The sequence below is a fragment of the Oncorhynchus gorbuscha genome, linkage group LG16 (assembly GCF_021184085.1).
Source record: "Oncorhynchus gorbuscha isolate QuinsamMale2020 ecotype Even-year linkage group LG16, OgorEven_v1.0, whole genome shotgun sequence".
NCBI lineage: Eukaryota > Metazoa > Chordata > Actinopteri > Salmoniformes > Salmonidae > Oncorhynchus > Oncorhynchus gorbuscha.
In genome coordinates this window covers 6333478-6351751 of record NC_060188.1, presented here as the reverse complement: position 1 = coordinate 6351751, position 18274 = coordinate 6333478, and the positions used below count along the sequence as shown (strand labels likewise).

Sequence of the window (18274 nt, the reverse complement as noted above, 5' to 3'; positions counted from 1 at the left end):
CAGGAGAAGTACTCCAGATATAACAAACTGACCCTAGCCCCCCGACACATAAACTACTGCAGCATAAATACTGGAGGCTGAGACAGGAGGGGTCAGGAGACACTGTGGCCCCATCCGATGACACCCCGGACAGGGCCAAACAGGAAGGATATAACCCCATCCACTTTGCCAAAGCACAGCCCCCACACCACTAGAGGGATATCTTCAACCACCAACTTACCATCCTGCGACAAGGCTGAGTATAGCCCACAAAGATCTCCGCCACGGCACAACCCAAGGGGGGGCGCCAACCCAGAGAGTTGAATGTGTCTTCTGTAACCAAGAAGCTTGATCTAGACACTTAGCTAGCCAATTAGCAAACCAAATGCATAGCTGGAGCCCTGAGCTAGAGGTCTTCACAGCGCCAAAAAGTTGGACCCATTCCGAAATGGACCCGGGGCTTTCCCACCCAGACCTGATATGCATAAATATATTTTAAATATAGAGACACGTTCTGAATAAACCCAAGGACAACTAGACCTGTTCCTTATAGACCTGGTCAGATCCAGACCCGGTTCGATCAGTTCTGAGTGGGGGACGCAGCAGAAAAGCCTTAAAAAAAAACTAAAAGCGACTTTATTAACTGGAGTTGATAAAGTGCAAGGGGGGGCAGGGGTGCTGCTCCAGCAGGTGGGGGGAGGGGCCGTACTGTTAGGGAGTGAAACAGGTACAGGTGGATATAATTTATAATTTATTTGACACATCTTGACACATCTTTCATGAAATCACACTTGCAAGATACAAACTTAAAGCTACACTTGTTGTGATTCTAGCCAACGTGTCAGATTTCAAAAAGGCTTTTCGGCGAAAGCAAACAATGCTATTATCTGAGGATAGCACCCCAGTAAACAAAGAGAGGAAAGCATATTTCAACCCAGTGGACGCGACACAAAACGCAGAAATGAAGATATATTTCATGCCTTACCTTTGACGAGCTTCTTCTGTTGGCACTCCAATATGTCCCATAAACATCACAAATGGTCCTTTTGTTTAATTAATTCCGTCGATATAAATCCATAATGTCCATTTATTTGCGCGTTTGATCCAGAAAAACACTGGTTCCAAGTCGCGCAACATGACAAAATGTCTCATAAGTTACCTGTAAGCTTTGTCCAAACATGTCAAACTACTTTCCTAATACAACTTTAGGTATTTTTTAACGTAAATAATTGATAAAATTGAAGACTGGATGATCTGTTTTCAATACCGGAGGAAAACAAAGTGGAGCGTGCATTTCAGGTCACGCGCCTCTAACAAAGAGTACACTAGACTGGAGCCTCATTCTGGCAGGAAAGTCGATTAGAAATCTGGATTCCCAATGAAAACCCATTGAAAAGAGTGACCTAAAAAAAATAAAAAAATACCCGTTTGTCCTCAGGGTTTTGCCTGCCAAATAAGTTTTGTTATACTCCGACATGATTCAAACAGTTTTAGAAACTTCAGTGTTTTCTATCCAAATCTAATAATATGCATATCTTAGCTTCTGGGTCTGAGTAGCAGGCCGTTTACTTTGGACACGCATTTAATCCGGACGTGAAAATACTGCCCCCTGTCCCAAAGAAGTTAAAGGGTATATCGCCCAAGCCTATACCGTTCATGGCTTTTCAACAGTCCGGAGTACCCAGCACACCATGCCACATTCAGCATCTGAACAGTTCCTTTATCATAGGGATGAGTGAGGGGGCCACAAAGAATCTGCCCCCCCCCCTTTTAAAAATGTATTTAACCTTTAACTCGGCAGTTAAGAACAAATTCAACAAAAGGCCTCCTACGGGGGCTGGGATTAAAAATAAAATAAAAATGTAGGACAATCCACACATCACAACAAGAGACACAACACTACATAGAGACCTAAGACAACACTCGCAAGGAAAACATTTAAACTGCCCCCCTCCTGACAGCAGAGAGAGAAACTAACATTTCAGTTTCTTGGCAATTATTTGCATGGAATAGCCTTCATTTCTCAGAACAAGAATAGACTGACGGGTTTCAGAAGAAAGTAGTTTGTTTTTGGCCATTTTGAGCATGTATTTGAACCCACAAATGCTGATGCTCCAGATACTCAACGAGTCTAAAGAAGGCCAGTTTATTGCTTCTTTAATCAGTACAACAGTTTTTAGCTGTGCTAACATAATTGCAAAAGGGTTTTCTAATGATCAATTAGCCTTTTTTTAATGATAAACTTGGATTAGCTAACACAACGTGCCATTGGAACACAGGAGTGATGGTTGCTGATAATGGCCCTCTGTACGCTTATGTAGATATTCCATTAAAAATCAGCTGTTTCCAGCTACAATAATAATTTACAACATTAACAATGTCTACACTGTATTTCCGATCAACTTGAGGTTATTTTAATGGACAAAAATGTGCTTTTCTTTCAAAAACAAGGACATTTCTAAGTGACCCCAAACTTTTGAATGGTAGTGTATGTATGAGGGGGGGGGGGCTTCCCACGGTCTGCTTTTTGCCCCTCCCTGCTCTGTCACAATCAGAAAGGGTCTCCCTGTAGGCCTAGTACTGTGGCCGTGCTGGCCATGGCCTTCCACCCGACTGAGCACTGATTTACTGCCCATAGATGACCTGGGGCACTAGGGGGATCCTACAGCTGCCTTTACAATATCCTCTACTATATTTCTGGAGATACGCCTGGGGTTGTAGTCAGGCTTTGCTCAACTGCTACTCTGTCACATGTATTTAAAATCGAGAGATGCTTAAATTTCACTTCAGTTTACAACCAATTACATGGGGTGACCAGAGTAGGCTACATTTAAGAGCTACTGTTATGGTTCCTGCATAACACTGAACAGCTTTACAAAGCTACATGTTTAAAGTGGTGTATTAATTTGTTATAGATTGACATTGACACAATAACCTGCCAGCCAAGCTGAAAACATTGTGTTGTAGCCAACCATGTGATTGCAATCGCTGTCATGCCATAGCCTACATGCATGTTTATTTGGCTTGATGCCATTGACAATTTTAACTGTGAACCGGAGCAGAGTACCACACAGACGGCAAATGTTTTTTCTTTAATGGGAGTTGGCTATTCCTATTTTTGCACCAGTGAAATTGTACATAGAGAAGCCCCACTTACACGGAATCATGCTTCTGTGTATCTAGTTGGGAGAGGATCACCCCACCAATCTCTATGTGGAACACACTGGTCTCTCTTTGATGGCCAATAGGGTTGGGCGATATCAATTTTATTAATGCATTTGACATTATTTTATTCTTTTTGAAAAATAAAAGTTATACATTTGCTTTGAGTTGTGAGACCCTATGGTGACAACACATACATTCCATGAGGCTTTCTCCATTCTGATTGATTGTTATATACTGTTCAATAAAACTTCAACCCCAAATATTTTTCATACATTTCTGCATTTCCTGCACACATTTGCGATCATTTCAACATTGTTATGTAGGGCTGCACAATATGGGCAACAAATCTAGGCCAAATTTGTAACCAAATATTGCAGTTGTGATTTGACTTAGGATTTAGATCAAAACATTTGGCTGAACTTTTGGAAATATAATGATTATTCTAATTCTGTAGTTAGAATATAATAGTGGGCACTTTGAATAAAGCATAGTTTGACATGACAACTAATGAATAAGCCAGGGAAGAGTCATTATGACAGGGCAGGAACCAAAGTGTTGGTTAGTGTTTCCTAAAGTTCTCTATAACCGTTGGCTACATGTAGCTAACATATTCATGCTTCGCCAATTCTAATTTGATTTAGTTGGCCTACACCATCACTGGTATTAGCTAGCTAATGATTAGCATTAGCGGCTAACAAGATCTAGCCGCAATTTGCTAAGAAAAGACAAACTAGCTGTTTGCAGCCAATAAAATCAAACTAGTAGTATAATTGTGTAACACTTGTAGATTTATATTAAGAAGCAAAGTGGAAACCGCATCGTTGTCATGAACATCTTGTTGCATGTGCTGAATTGACCTTGTAGACTGAATGCAAGTGGTCTCATGATCAAGCAACAACTGCGCTCCTTGAGCGACGGGGCAGGGCTAGGTCTCTGTAGAAAGCGGCATATAGAGAGATGGGGAGCGGAGAGAGACGACTCAAGTAGACGTTACACAAGGGAGAGTAGTGTATCACATTTAACAAACCAAACATTGAAACACTTTTATAGAAGATAAAGTGAAAACGCAAACCGGTCTGTGTAGCAATACTGGTATATAGTAAAATACAGTATACCACCCAGCCCTAATAGGACATATGGCAACAGGTGTGAGTCTTCGTTTCATTAGTCTTTTGTAATTATTTAGGCATAGCTTTTCATATTGTCTATGCAGTCCTTATAGTATGCATACAGGAAAATTAGATTGAGATTGAGCCTAAAACATGAATGTGCATAATGTATGGTCCTATTTAGTCCTAATGTTATAATGGAGGTTATTAGGATGTGGTGCACTCCTTCCAAACAAATGTTCATACTTGTTCCATGATTACATCGGGAGAGCAGGGGACCTGTCATCAAGGGAGATGTCATTTGTTGTGAAGCAAGTCTGGTCTAAATGGTAAATGACCTAGGTTAACATCATGCATGGTCTGGTGGTCACACTAACCTAAGTAAGTGGTTTGATGCATTGCCTTGTCGTGCAGTACGTCATATGATAATAGTTGGGTTGGGCTACTTCACCATAGACAGTTTGCGATCTAGGCCTAAAGCAGACAAAACCATCCTCTTTAGTGCAGGAACCCAAATAATGTTGTGTCATCAGCTGTAGGGACTGAGTGCATTGGAGAGTTATACCCCCTGTGAAAATGGGTCAGCCCCTCTGTGCGAACAAAGATCACTAAAATATGCAGGGAACCGAAATAAGATCTGTCAGCTCCCTGCGTACGGGACTATGGGCCCTACTGAGAAGCAGTTGGGTAATTTGGTGGTGGTGCCAAGTCATAATATAAACCCATGACTCTAAGGCTAACGGAGGGAGAGCTGATCCCTACGCTGCCGCCAGTGTAGCGCTGCCTGGCTCTCGCTGCTCCTCTGTCATCACACGCGTACAGCAGGCCAGGGAGACATACACGGCCTGGAACCCCCTAAAGCGTATGTGGTTGGTGGGTGGGTGCACTGACTGCACACTGGCTGTAGTTTGTGGGTGACACACCACACCAAACATGCTCGCCATAAGGAATTTGCAATAGTGGATTAGACATGGGGGAAGACATTTTATGGGCTAATAGTAAACAAGCCGTGCTTGAGCTTCCAATAACATAATCACACTTTGTACCTTAAGTCAAGGCTCCTGACTCTGATTGGTTAGACTGTAAACCAGGAAGGAGAAAATAGTTTGAAACATTCCTTGACATATTAAACAACTGTTTTTGTTCTGGTTTATCATTAGCCAACGTTGTGTTTTAAAGGGGAAAGGTACAGTGCATTCGGAAAGAATTCAGACCCCTTGACTTTCCCCACATTTTAAAAAGGTTACAGCCTTATTCTAAAATGGATTAAATTGTCCTGCCCCCCCCCCCCAATCTACACACAATACCCCATAATGACAAAGCAAACACAGATTTTTAGGAATGTTGGCATATATCACACACACACACCTAAGTATTCAGATCCTTTACTTTGTTGAAGCACCTTTGGCAGTGATTACAGCCTCGAGTCGTGTTGTGTGTGTGTGATGCTACAAGCTTGGCACACCTGTATCTGTGGAGTTTCTCCCATTTACTCTCTGCAGATACTCTCTGCAGATCCTCTCAAGCTCTGTCAGGTTGGATGGGAATGGTCACTGCTCAGCTATTTTCAGGTCTCTCCAGAGATGTCAGATCGGGTTCAAGAGATTTGTCTTGAAACCACTCCTGCGTTGTCTTGGCAAGGTACTAAGGTTCCTTGTCCTGTTAGGTGAACCTTCGCCCTAGTCTGAGGTCCTGAACGCTCTGGATTAGGTTTTCATCAAGGATCTCTGTACTTTGCTTTGTTCGTCTTTTCAGTCCCTGCCGCTGAAAACATCCCTACAGCATGATGCTGCCACCACCATGCTTCACCATAGGGATGGTTCTGGGTGTTCTCCAGATGTGACGCTTGTCATACAAGCCAAAGAGTTCAATCTTGGTTTCATCAGACCAGATAATCTTGTTTTTATGGTCTGAGAGTCCTTTAGGTGCCTTGTGGCAAACTCCAAGCGGGCTCTCATGTGCCTTTTAGTGAGGAGTAGCTTCCATCAGGCTAGAAAATGGACTATGGTTACGGTCAGAAACTTTATGACATTCTTGAGTGAGGCAGCCAAGTTCTGGTGTTTCCAAAGACAAAGGCCTATGACTCAAATTAAATAGCAAGAAACAGTCTAAAAGCTAGATCAACCAAACAAAGCTGAACTTCGTCACTATTCATTCATCAATTCTAGTCACTCTGATTTTGCGCACGCAATGTGTAGCCTGGTCCCAGATCTGTTTGTGCTATCATGCCATTGGAGTTGTCCCAGATCTGTGTGTTATGTCAAGGCTAAGAAAAGGTCAGCATCTCCTTTTACAGATTCCCCAGTACAAACCCCTCTTCTGCAGCACCCTTCTCCTCCAGCCCTGGCAGCTAGGCTACACCGTTTCCTCTCACTTCACTGCACTGACTAGCCTACAAACTGTATTTGTCAGGTGGGGAAAACACTTGTGTTGTTGACCTATACTCAGGATGTATGTAGGTGTAGAGCAACATCACCAGGGCCACTGTTTGGATGGCAGGCCCCTGAATATTTTATTCACCATTCATAAATGTTTCACTGCTTCCTCGTGGCTGTCTTTTAGCACTGTACCACAAACGTGTCTCTCTCTCTGGATTATATAAGACACTAAGACATATTCAATTGTTGAGTGAAGTGTGGAAAATCACTTTCACTGACCGACAGAGTGGTGTTCTTCTGTTAGCTATTTTGTATGTAGCTACGACTCTCAACTCCGATGGGACCACTGGGGTTCGGACCGGAGTGTCACCTCTTGTTTCTGTGACCTATAAAAGTGAGGTTAGATAGGAAGAGGCTGTGTTCGTTGATAGGCTTGCGTGCAGTCGTGCACTGCTAGAGCTACTAGCTTCCTGTGCCAGGCTCATGCCATGCTCGAGCTGAGAGGAAATGATCAATACTGCCCAGGAGGTTTATGACGAGGTGGCATCAATAGTCTGTGGCTCACTCAATGTCCCTGTCACATGCAGAAGGAAAGGAAGCCACTCAAGACAGCATCTGTAGATCGGATTGGTACCTGACCACTGTCTCTGCCTCTGTCATTCACCACTACAGTGGTCCTCCAACTGGCGTGCCGGCAAAACACAACAAGATGAATCTGAAGCTTAAACCAATCTATTGTCAATGGCTTTGTAACTGAGATGCTTTTTCATGTGCTTTCAGTTGTAAATGAAAGTGTAGTAAACAAGGTTACACATGTACTAGGGAAGTTCTGTCATTTGTATTAGCAATGTATACTTAACAAAAATATAAAGGCAACATTCAACAATTTCAAAGATTTTACTGAGGTAAAGTTCAGTCAAGGAAATCGGTCAAATCAAATCAATTCATTAGGCCCTAATCTATGGATTTCACATACTGGGAATACAGATAGGCAACTGTTGGTCACAATCTTAGTGGGTGTGTATCAGAGAACCAGTCAGTATCTGTTGTGACCACCATTTGCCTCATGCAGCGCGACTTATCTCCTTTGCATAGTTAGTTGATCAGGTTGTTGATTGTGGCCTTTGAAATGTTGGCCCACTCCTCTTCAATGGCTGTGCGAATTTGCTGGATATTGTCAGGAACTGGAACACGCTGTCATACACATCGAACCAGAGCAACCTGAACATGCTCAATGGGTGACATGTCTGATTTATGCAGGCCATGGAAGAACAGGGACATTTTCAGCTCCAGGAATTGTGTATTATTGTGCATTATCATGCTGAACATAAGATAATGGTGGCGGATGAATAGCACGATAATGGGCCTCAGGATCTTGTCACGGGATCTCTGTGCATTCAGATTGCCGTCGATAAAATGCAATTGTGTTCATTGTCTGTAGCTTATGCCTGCCCATAACATAACCCCACCATGGTCACTCTGTTCACAACGTTGATATCATCAAACCACTTGCCCACATGACACCATACACGCTGTCTGCCATCTGCCCAGTATAGCTGAAACCGTGTTTCATCCGTGAAGAGCACCCTTCTCCAGTGTGCCAGCGGCCATTGAAGGTGAGCATTTTCCCACTGAAGTTGTTTATGATGCTGAACTGCAGTGAAGTGAACACCATGGTGAGGACAACGAGCACGCAGATGAGCTTCCTTGAGACGGTTTCTGACCATTTGTGCAGAAGTTCTTTGATTGTGCAAACTCAGTTTCATCAGCTGTCCGGGTGGCTGGTTTCAGACGATCCTGCAGTTAAAGAAGCTGGGTGTGGAGGTCCTGTGCTGGTGTGGGGTTATATGTGGCCTGCTGTTGTGAGAAAGGTTGGACGTACTGCCAAATTCCCTAAAACAACATTGAAAGTGCCTTATGGTAGAAATTCATATTCAATTCTCGGGAAGTAGGACATTCCTGCAGTCACCATGCCAATTGAAAGCTCCCTCAACTTGAGTCATCTGTGGCATTGTGTTGTGACAACTGCACATTTTAGTGGCCTTTTACCACCTCCAGCACAAGGTGAACCTGTGTAATGATCATGCTGTTTAATCAGTTTCTTGATATGCCAAACCTGTTGGATGGATTATCTTCGCAAAGAAGAAATGCTTACTAATGGATATAAACACATTTTTTGAGAAATAAGCTTTTTGTGCCCTTGAAATATTTCTGGGCTCTTATTTCAGCTCATTAAACATGGGACCAAATCTCCACATGTTGCATTTTAATTTCTGTTCATTATAAAATGTTTCACGTCCTGACTGTTTGACAAATACGCTTACACAGTCGCTTCAGAGTGGAAGGACACAGTAAGCAAACACTGATTTACGTGGAACTCACGCCCAGTGTTTACATGTTTCTGTTTTGCCTGTGGTTTAGTCTACTTGCATACAAGGTGCCCTTAACACATATCTGTAGGCCTACTGGGCAATTACATGGTAACTGAATTATGCGTTGACTCAGATTTTTCAAAGTTTAATAAACCATACAACTCTTTGCACAATAACTACTTTGACCAATTTACACAGAACATTTTAAAAAACACTGCAAAGGCTGTGCAGATGCAAAGTTTGGTAACAATTACGCGAAAAAGTTTTTTTTATGCGACCACGTTCTCCAAAACCCTGTTAAATATCTGCTCAGAATTTAGATTCAAAGACTTCTGCAGAAAGGCTGGGGTGTCACCTATGACATGACACCTTGAGTTTGAAAACATGCATATTGGTTTTTGAATAACTAGGTTTACATAATTAAATTACAGTATAGGAATTACATCATGGGCCCCTGATCTGTAGTATACAGAAATGCATAATTATGGATATGAATTTCATTCTCTTCATGGTTGAATAGGTACACAAAGGTAGAAATATATATTTGGGTGTTATTCTACACATTGGCTTTTGTAATGAGCTCCGTCCCCAAACACCGCCACATTTGGTTGATCCAGACCAAATCTGAAACAATCAGACATCTGTTTCACAAGTTTGGACATCACAGTAGAGATCAGTAGAGTGTTTAGCTCGGTGCAGTTCTGTACTGTTCTCTACTGTACTGTGCTGTGCTGTCCAAACTTGTGAAACATGTCTGATTGGTTCAGATTTGGTCCAGTCAGAGCAAACTGACTAAATTTCAACTACTTTTCAATGTCCATGTTACTTCTGCAAACTTTTATTATCCTCATGAGCGAGAGAAACTCGAAAATATCTTAAAGATATGTAGGATTTTGGAACAAAATTACAAGGCAATGTTTCTTAAACTTACAGAAGGAAACTAATTTGTCCAAAACTAAATATGTGTTAATATTAGTTGGCAGGGGTCTTTAATGATTGTGTTATGTTGTATTTCTGTTACCTTTTTAAGACTACTGGTAGATGTTGTCAAAGACCCATTTTCAATCTGCTTGACCAGAAATCAAAGCCTTTGCTTATTCCAAATTTTTAGGATGGTAAATGGTTCAAACATTTATATATGCCTTAATATCTCAGAAATATACACTCTTAGTGTTCATTTGACATCCAATTTGACATTCTCCTAAGAACTTCACATGTTGGTTCTCATGGGTCCTTTACGTGGAGATGCTCTACTACTACTACAACACTCTCTGGCAACATAAGCCATTCAGTAATTGTGGTTTAGGCCTATCTTGGAAGTCACTTATTTTAGTAGGCTAGTCTTATTTGGTTGTAATACTTCCTTTTCAAAAGGCTACTGTTGGTGTTGATAGATGGAGAGGGTATGTATTGGTTTCCACGGAGACTGGCTGCTGCTAATGGTAGTAGCCTATAGCTAAGGCTACTGTAGTATCAGTTGTAGCGTGGTGAAGTGAACCTAAAATTATGGCTGACACAATGAATCATATCTACTGGTCCCCAAGGCGCTGCACTGATGAGTCTGACTGGCCTGATTGAGTTCTCTGTGTACGGCAGCACCAGTTGTTTGACCACAGTGATACTACTAGGGTTTCTGTTGGCCAGTTCTCCCAGGCTATTTCCTCTGGCTTATTAAAGCTCTAGGGCTCACTTCATTTAAAATACTAGTGTGTAGTTAAACACGGAACCATGACAATCCTACCTAAACTAAGTGCATAGGCTATCCATGGTCAAAAGTGGACTCTTATGTTCCCTTCCTCATCTAATTTCCTCAAACAACTGATGTAAAAAAACTGGAGAGGTGAAGGCAAAATACCCAGTAGGCATCTTCCATATTTCTTTCACCTGTCCTGTGTGTATATAGTGCTATATCATCATGACAGGTAGGTGATGAGGAGATGATGAAGCCACTTCAGGATATTGACATACAGTGAGACAGGAGTATCTGACACAGGGCTGGGGCAGCAGTCAGAGGGTAGCCTGTGTTCCAGATAGAATGTGTGGAGAATCAGATTACTGACATAGAATCATTAGCCTATATCTGGGTTCTCGAGTGGAGCAGCTGTCTAAGGCATTGCATCTCAGTGCTAGAGGCATCACTACAGTCCCTGGTTCGAATCCAGTCGGTATCGCATCCCACCGTGATTGGGAGTCCCATAGGGCGGCGCACAATTGGCCCAGCGTCGTCCGGGTTTGTCCAGGGTAGAATTTGTTCTTAATTGACTTGCCTAGTTAAATAAAGGTTACATTTAAATCCTTTACATTTAAATTATTTTTTAAATATAACCTTTAACTGTCATGCTGGTGTGGTACTGGTTACTGAGATTGTAAACACTTCTCCATCTTATATGATAGTGCAGGTCTGTATCAGGTCTAGATGAAGTGTATCAGGAATGAATGAGTTGGTGTCCGTACTTGTTTGTGAGTGGTTTGTTGTGTAAACATGTATTTTTGGAGGAGGATGGTGGTGGTGATAGGGGTCAGTCAGTCCAGCCTCTGTTGATAGGGCTGTGGTGACAGTGGTGAGGGGGTGGAGAGAGGATCTTGTCAGCACACTTGACATCTGAACTGCTGGCCCAGCATCTCCAGCAACCAACATGTTTTACTGCTCTGTGTGGACCATGTCAGCCAGTTGATATACTAATGGGAAGGAGGGTGAGTGGGGAAGGGTTCGAGGTGGCATTGAAATGGTCAAAGAGAAATAGACCTCTCAAGCCTCAGCTTGTTCTGGCCTCTGAGTTATTGTAGAACGTGACACCGGAAACAGGATGTGATCATCATAAGGAAACACCTAGGCCTATATGAATACCAGGCATCGCAATTGAATGTACATTTAGATTTTTTTGTTAATGTCCATTACTGGCGAGGAACACAAGCCTATCAAATAGAGGCATATCTGCGCTTGCAGCGCTGCATAACACCATTCACTGTCCCAGTGGCATGTACAATACTTATTCTTATATGAACTTTTGAGCTGCTCAGCACAACGCTGTATGGCAGAACTAATATTATTTGACCTGTCTGTTTTCAGGGGAGACTGCAGGTGGCCAGCCGTCTGTCTCTCTACACCTCTCTGTGGTTGTGTCACTGAGTGCCATGCTTGTCCTGGTGGCCCTGCTGGTGAACTGTGTGACCTGCTGCAAGGAGCGGGAAGTCAATTTCAAGGTGAGATTCTCAGGCACCTGACAACACGTAGTAGGCTTAACCTCTCTGGGATATGTGGACGCTAGCGTCCCACCTGGCCAAAAGCCAGAGAAAATGCAGAGCGCCAAATTCAAATAAATGACTATAAAAATCAAACTTTCGTGAAATCACACATGCAAGATACCAAATTAGAGCTACACGTGTTGTGAATCCAGCCAACATGTCAGATTTCAAAAAGGATTTTCTGCGAATGCAAACGATGCTATTATCTGAGGATAGCACCTCCGTAAACAGATAGAAGCATATTTCAACCCTGCAGGCGCGACAGAAAATGCAGAAATAAAAATATAAATCATGCCTTACCTTTGACGAGCTTCTTCTGTTGGCACTCCAATATGTCCCATAAACATCACAAATGGTCCTTTTGTTCGATTAATTCCATCGATATATATCCACTTTAGTGCGTTTGACAGCAGCTCTTCGTAATACTTCAAGCATTGAGCTGTTTATGACTTCAAGCCTATCAACTCCCAGGATTAGGCTGGTGTAACCGATGTGAAATGGCTAGCTAGTTAGCTGGGTGCTCGCTAATAGCGTTTCAAATGTCACTCGCTCTGAAACTTGGAGTAGTTATTCCCCTTGCTCTTCATGGGTAACGCTGCTTCGAGGGTGGCTGTTGTCAATGTGTTCCTGGTTCGAGCCTAGGTAGGGGTGAGGAGAGGGACGGAAGCTATACTGTTACACTGGCAATACTAAAGTGCCTATAAGAACATCCAATAGTCAAAGGTATATGAAATACAAATGTTATAGAGAGAAATAGTCCTATAATTCCTATAATAACTACAACCTAAAACTTCTTACCTGGGAATATTGAAGCTTTTTTACATGGCACATATTGCACTTTTACTTTGTTTTTGCATTATTTAAACCTAATTGAACACGTTTCATTATTTACTAAATGTATTTTAGTTTTTGTATTATATTAAGTTAAATTAAGTGTTCATTCAGTATTGTTGTAATTGTCATTATTACAAATGTAAAAAATTGTCAGATTAATCGGCATCAGCGTTGAAAAATCATAATTGGTCGACCTCTACTCTGTAGGCCATTAATTTGAAATTGTTTACATTTTTTAAATTATACCTTTTTTTTAAAAAAATAGGCAAGTCAGTTAAAAACAATTTCTTATTTACAATAATGGCCTACCGGGGAAGAGTGGGTTAATTGCCTTGTTTGGATCACAGGCAGAACGACAGATTTTTACCTTGTCAGCTCGGGGATTCAATCAAGCAACCTTTCGGTTACTGGTCCAATGCTCTAGCACTAGGCTACCTGCTGTGACCCAGAATTTTAGAACCCTTGCTTTCAGATATTGGCTATGATTAATGTAACGAGTTAAAGGGATATTTCACCAAAATTAAATAAGGACGTTGGTTTCCTAAGCAGTCTATGGTCGAAGTCTGACAAAGTAAATCCATGCTTTGGTTTAGTTTCCCTGGCACTGTTTCCAAATGCTAATGTTTTAGCATTTGTGGCACAAATCCAAATCCCATTCAAGTCATGATATTAGCATTTTTCTCACATGTCCAAGTAATACAAAAGTATCTCAACTAAATGTTAGTCACTTAAATGATTTGAACATGATGTGCAAAAAAATGCTAATATGTTAATTCTGTTTTGGTCCAGTTCAAGGATTAAACATGTTAATCTCGCTCTGCCTCAACCATATGTAACACACATACAATTATACCGTATACTGGTGTCAGAAGTAGGATCCCTGTGTTTGGTCAACACAGTTGTACTATTGTGTTTTTCAGGAGTTTGAGGACAATTTTGAGGATGAGATTGACTTCACCCCTCCAGCTGAAGACACCCCCTCCATGCAGTCCCCTGCTGAGGTGTACACCCTGGCAGTGCCCCCTGTGGCCCTGCCCGGACCCCCCCATCTGGAGACACCCCCCCGTATCTCAGGTCAGGGGTCAGACACCCTTACTTTTCTTAGATGCGTAGTCCTACCAGCACACTACACATAGGACCAAGATTTTTTAAATCCTGACCCTTTGCCATAACTTGGCATACAGTATCCAGGGTTGTGTTTATTAGGCACCAAACCGACTGAAACAGGAAGGGACTTCCTGTAAACGCACATAAGAAATGAAACTTTTTTTTATTTCCTGTTGCGAAACATTTTCTAATTTTCAAACGGAATGAATGTCTTACTGTATCAGTCAGGTGGAGTTGATACTGTCATCATTCCCTTTGGACTTTCTCCTCTGCTTTTTACAGGTTGATTGGGATGAGTCTTGTCCTGGAGGCAGAGTAGAGCAGTTTCCGTTAGATGAACCAGACACAAAGGAAAAATGTATAAAAACAAAAATGTGCTTTTTGGTTGTAATTTAAGGTTACGGTCGGGCATAAGGTTTGCTGTGTGGTTAGGGTTAATAACATTTTATGACTTTGTGGCTGTGCCAGCTAGTGACCACTCTGCGGAGCTGCCTCGTACATAAATCATCCCAATAAATGCCAACCTGCCTGCTTTTTTATACACTTTAATTGGGACAGTGTCATGCACTGCCTGGGGACAACAACACATCTAATGATCTGGCAGCCTATATCCCTGGGTTTATTCCTCACATGACAAGCCGTATATCAGCCCTGCTTCCAGCCAGTGACATTATAGTGAGTTTATAGTCTGTAAACGTCATCACATGCTCCTTTGAAGTAGACATAAAAGCTAAACTTTGTTATGGCCTCGCATCAGCCATTCAGTATTTATGTCATTCTCTTAGTAGGAGTGTTTTCTCTGCTTCTCGTATGCAGTATGATAGCCTTTGTGCTGTGCCAGTCAGTCATTGCATAACAGGACTGTGCTACATTCTCAGTAGCTCCCCCTTGGGTAGTGGACAGGTGCTAGTCTCCAAACTCTCCCAGATGCTGTTGTATCAGGCACACACGATGTTGTGAGAGCGACTCATTCACTTTTGGTTCATTGCATATGGCCAGGGCTTATGTCTTTGTACTTTATTATGGATTTGTGACTTAATTTGATGGCTAGATGGGATCACTCCATTTAAGGAGTGATAGGGTGATTATCATAGGGGCCCTTTGAAAAAGAAAATGTTCAGCCCGCAAAGATCAAGATTAGGTCCACAACTGATGCAAAACCATGACTGCATTATCGCACAAAGGCAGTTTCTGTCTGGGGACTAGGTCAAATCCTTGTAATTTTATCATGTATTATTGTAAAGGATTTACTCAAGCGCTTAGCCAGTACCCCCACTGATTCATATGAAGACAGGATGGGGCCACATCTGTCTGAGGTGCATATAGGCCTAGAGTTTATATTCTACTTCCTGGTCCGTAATGCATTCGGGGCTCTAAATTAACATTTTTTTTATTGGTAGCAGTGGTCCTCTCAACTGAAAAATGTTAGGAAGCACCACATTACATTTAGGAGCGCCAGAAAATAAGATTTTTAAAATTGATTGAGATACAGCTTATATTTACAGCCTACACTGTAAAGACATTAGTTTTTTATAAAAGCTAAAATGTTGATGAATAATTCATTTGTGGAATATTAGTTTTTTTCTACATTGTGTAAAACCAGTACATTTAATTGTACACACTCTTTAAAAATGTCCCATTTGCGATGATGTCATGCAAGATATCTGTCATTCATTCATTGTTATGATCATTGATTTTCTGAAGTAGCTATCCCTTTTCCTTTCTTTCTGTGCTACAAAATGTTTGGATAAACTGGTACGGCTCCCGAGTGACACAGCGGTCTAAGGCACTGCATCTCAGTGCAGGAGGCATCACTACAGTCCCTGGTTCGAATCCAGGCTGTATCACATCCGGCCGTGATTGGGAGTCCCATAGGGTAGCGCACAATTGGCCGAGCGTCGTTTGGGTTTGGCTGGGGTAGGCCGTCATTGTAAATAAGAATTTGTTCATAACTGACTTGCCTAGTTAAATAAGACTAAAAAAAAAAAAGTTACCAGGTTGTTAGCTAGCTCGCCAATGAGGTGACATGACTGAACAAATTATAAATGGTTAGTGAATAGTTTTACAATGGCATGGTTTGAATGTAAAATGTGGTTCCCGCTATAGGAAGATAGAAATGTTTAGGCGGTAATATTGGTCAGATCTTTTGACCTTGTTGGGCTACAAGCAAGCAGTTTTTTTCTGTAGTAATGGTGCAACCATGACGCTATCAAATCAGATTGTTTTCTCTAGGGCACTCTGAAACAACGGTACGGCGAAGCCTTATCATTAGGCTACAACAGTTATTATCTGGGAGATCTTTTCCAAGTCGCACAATGCTCCCAAAATAACATCTCTGGCTGCACAAAAAATAGTTTGTCACATATGCAACCAAATTAGTTTCACTTTAGAGCTCTGAATACTTTTGATGTTAAGTCCCCTCAACAAGGTTTGTTGACCTGATTGTGTGGGCAACCCATGCATAATGTCTGTGTTGGTTTAGTTAGCTAACTTGGCTCAGTGAAGCCACATCTGCCGGCTGTTTTTCTCATGTACTGTAAGACATTTCTAAGTAGATTCAGTGGCATGTGACAGAAATACTGATATTTCCTTCTGTACTAGGTCCATATGGGCCCTGTGTAAGGTCAAAGGTTAGCCTCAGTTTACATGCTCAGGCTTCATATGGGAAGGAAGTAGATTAACATCTTAATGTATGAAGCTTTTGTTTAAACACTCCTGTACCTTTTTCCTGGGAATCCATAATGTGGAACACTGCTGTTGTTTTGCAATGAGTAAATACAGTTTGAACATATCCTGACCTGAGCATCTGATCTGAATAGAATCCTGCTACTGTGTTTAGATAACTAACAACACAACTGCTCCAGTTTTCTGTATTGATTGAACTCATGCCCTGGCTGCATCTCTTCACAGAGGAAAAACCATACAGATTAACATTTGATATCATGCAACAGCCTATTTAAATAAAGGTTAAATAAATAAAAATAGGAAAAACAAACAGGTGCCATTGTGTCACCATGGTTTGGTCTGGGACCAGAATGCTGCGTACTACGACATACCTGCAGATCACACACTAACTCTGGGTTATTTTTTGTTGGCCACCGCAGTGGGATCCACTGGCCCTCAGGTGGTCCGTCACAGTCTCAGCTACATCCAAGAGATTGGGAACGGCTGGTTTGGCAAGGTAAGACATTTCTTCCTGACGAAGGTCGCAAAATTCTGTTACCTTTCCCAAAATTCCAACCCTACTCCAGACGCCTTAGTCAGTTGTCTCCAGTAGCCTGTACAGTGTGTTTGAGAGGGAGCGACTATTTCACCCCGGGGTTGAGTTTTGGTGTACGTAATAACAAAAGGAGACAGCTGCTCACTTCGTCACAGTTGAAGCTCAATGTTAATGAATCAACATGGTAAATATGACTAGAGTAGCCCCTCAGCCTCTGGTCCTATACCACCTGGCAGTGTGTTCTATGTTGTGATTAATGCTGTCTCTCCATGGCTCCCCTGGCTTTCACCCATCCCGTAGCTACATCCATCCCCTAGCTACACCCCAATCCTTCCCTTGTTTTCAGAAAGACCTGCCTTCCTGCAGACTACCAGTGTTTTGGCTCGACACCGTAACATGCTTCCTGTGTGTTTCCTTCCCTGCACTCTAACCTGTGTGTGTGTGTGTGTGTGTGTGTGTGTGTGTCCAGGTCCTCCTCAGTGAGATCTACACAGACCCGGGTGGGGCCAAGGTGGTGGTCAAGGAGCTGAAGGCTAACGCAAGTGCCATGGAGCAGAATGACTTCTTGCAGCACGGAGACCCTTACAGGTGAGCTACTGGCATGTCTGCTGGGAGAGGCTGAAAAGAAGGGGCATTTTGGACATTTATTTTATTGTCATGGCAATTTCAGGGCAATTTTCAGATTTTCAGGAAAATTTTGCCAAAGGCCCAGTTCCAACAATTGGCTAAATGGAACACACCAGATTAATTTAGAAAATGCATTAAAGCAAGAATCAAAACAACAGAGTAACGGATCTGTCAGTACTTGAATAAAGTAACTAAGGTATTATAATGACCGATACGCCTGACTTCTCCTAGTGGAGC

The 18274-nt window shown here is 42.1% G+C and overlaps 1 protein-coding gene across 2 annotated transcripts in view; it reads left to right on the top strand.

The window, feature by feature from the left end:
* Positions 1-18274, top strand: part of lmtk2 (lemur tyrosine kinase 2) — a 49434-nt gene that overhangs the window by 5834 nt on the left and 25326 nt on the right. For both annotated transcript variants that reach the window (XM_046304875.1, XM_046304874.1), the window contains exons 2-5: positions 12074-12207; positions 14004-14157; positions 17295-17371; positions 17880-17998. In XM_046304875.1, the coding sequence (XP_046160831.1) occupies positions 12074-12207; positions 14004-14157; positions 17295-17371; positions 17880-17998 (484 nt within the window). The remainder of the gene's footprint in view (positions 1-12073; positions 12208-14003; positions 14158-17294; positions 17372-17879; positions 17999-18274) is intronic.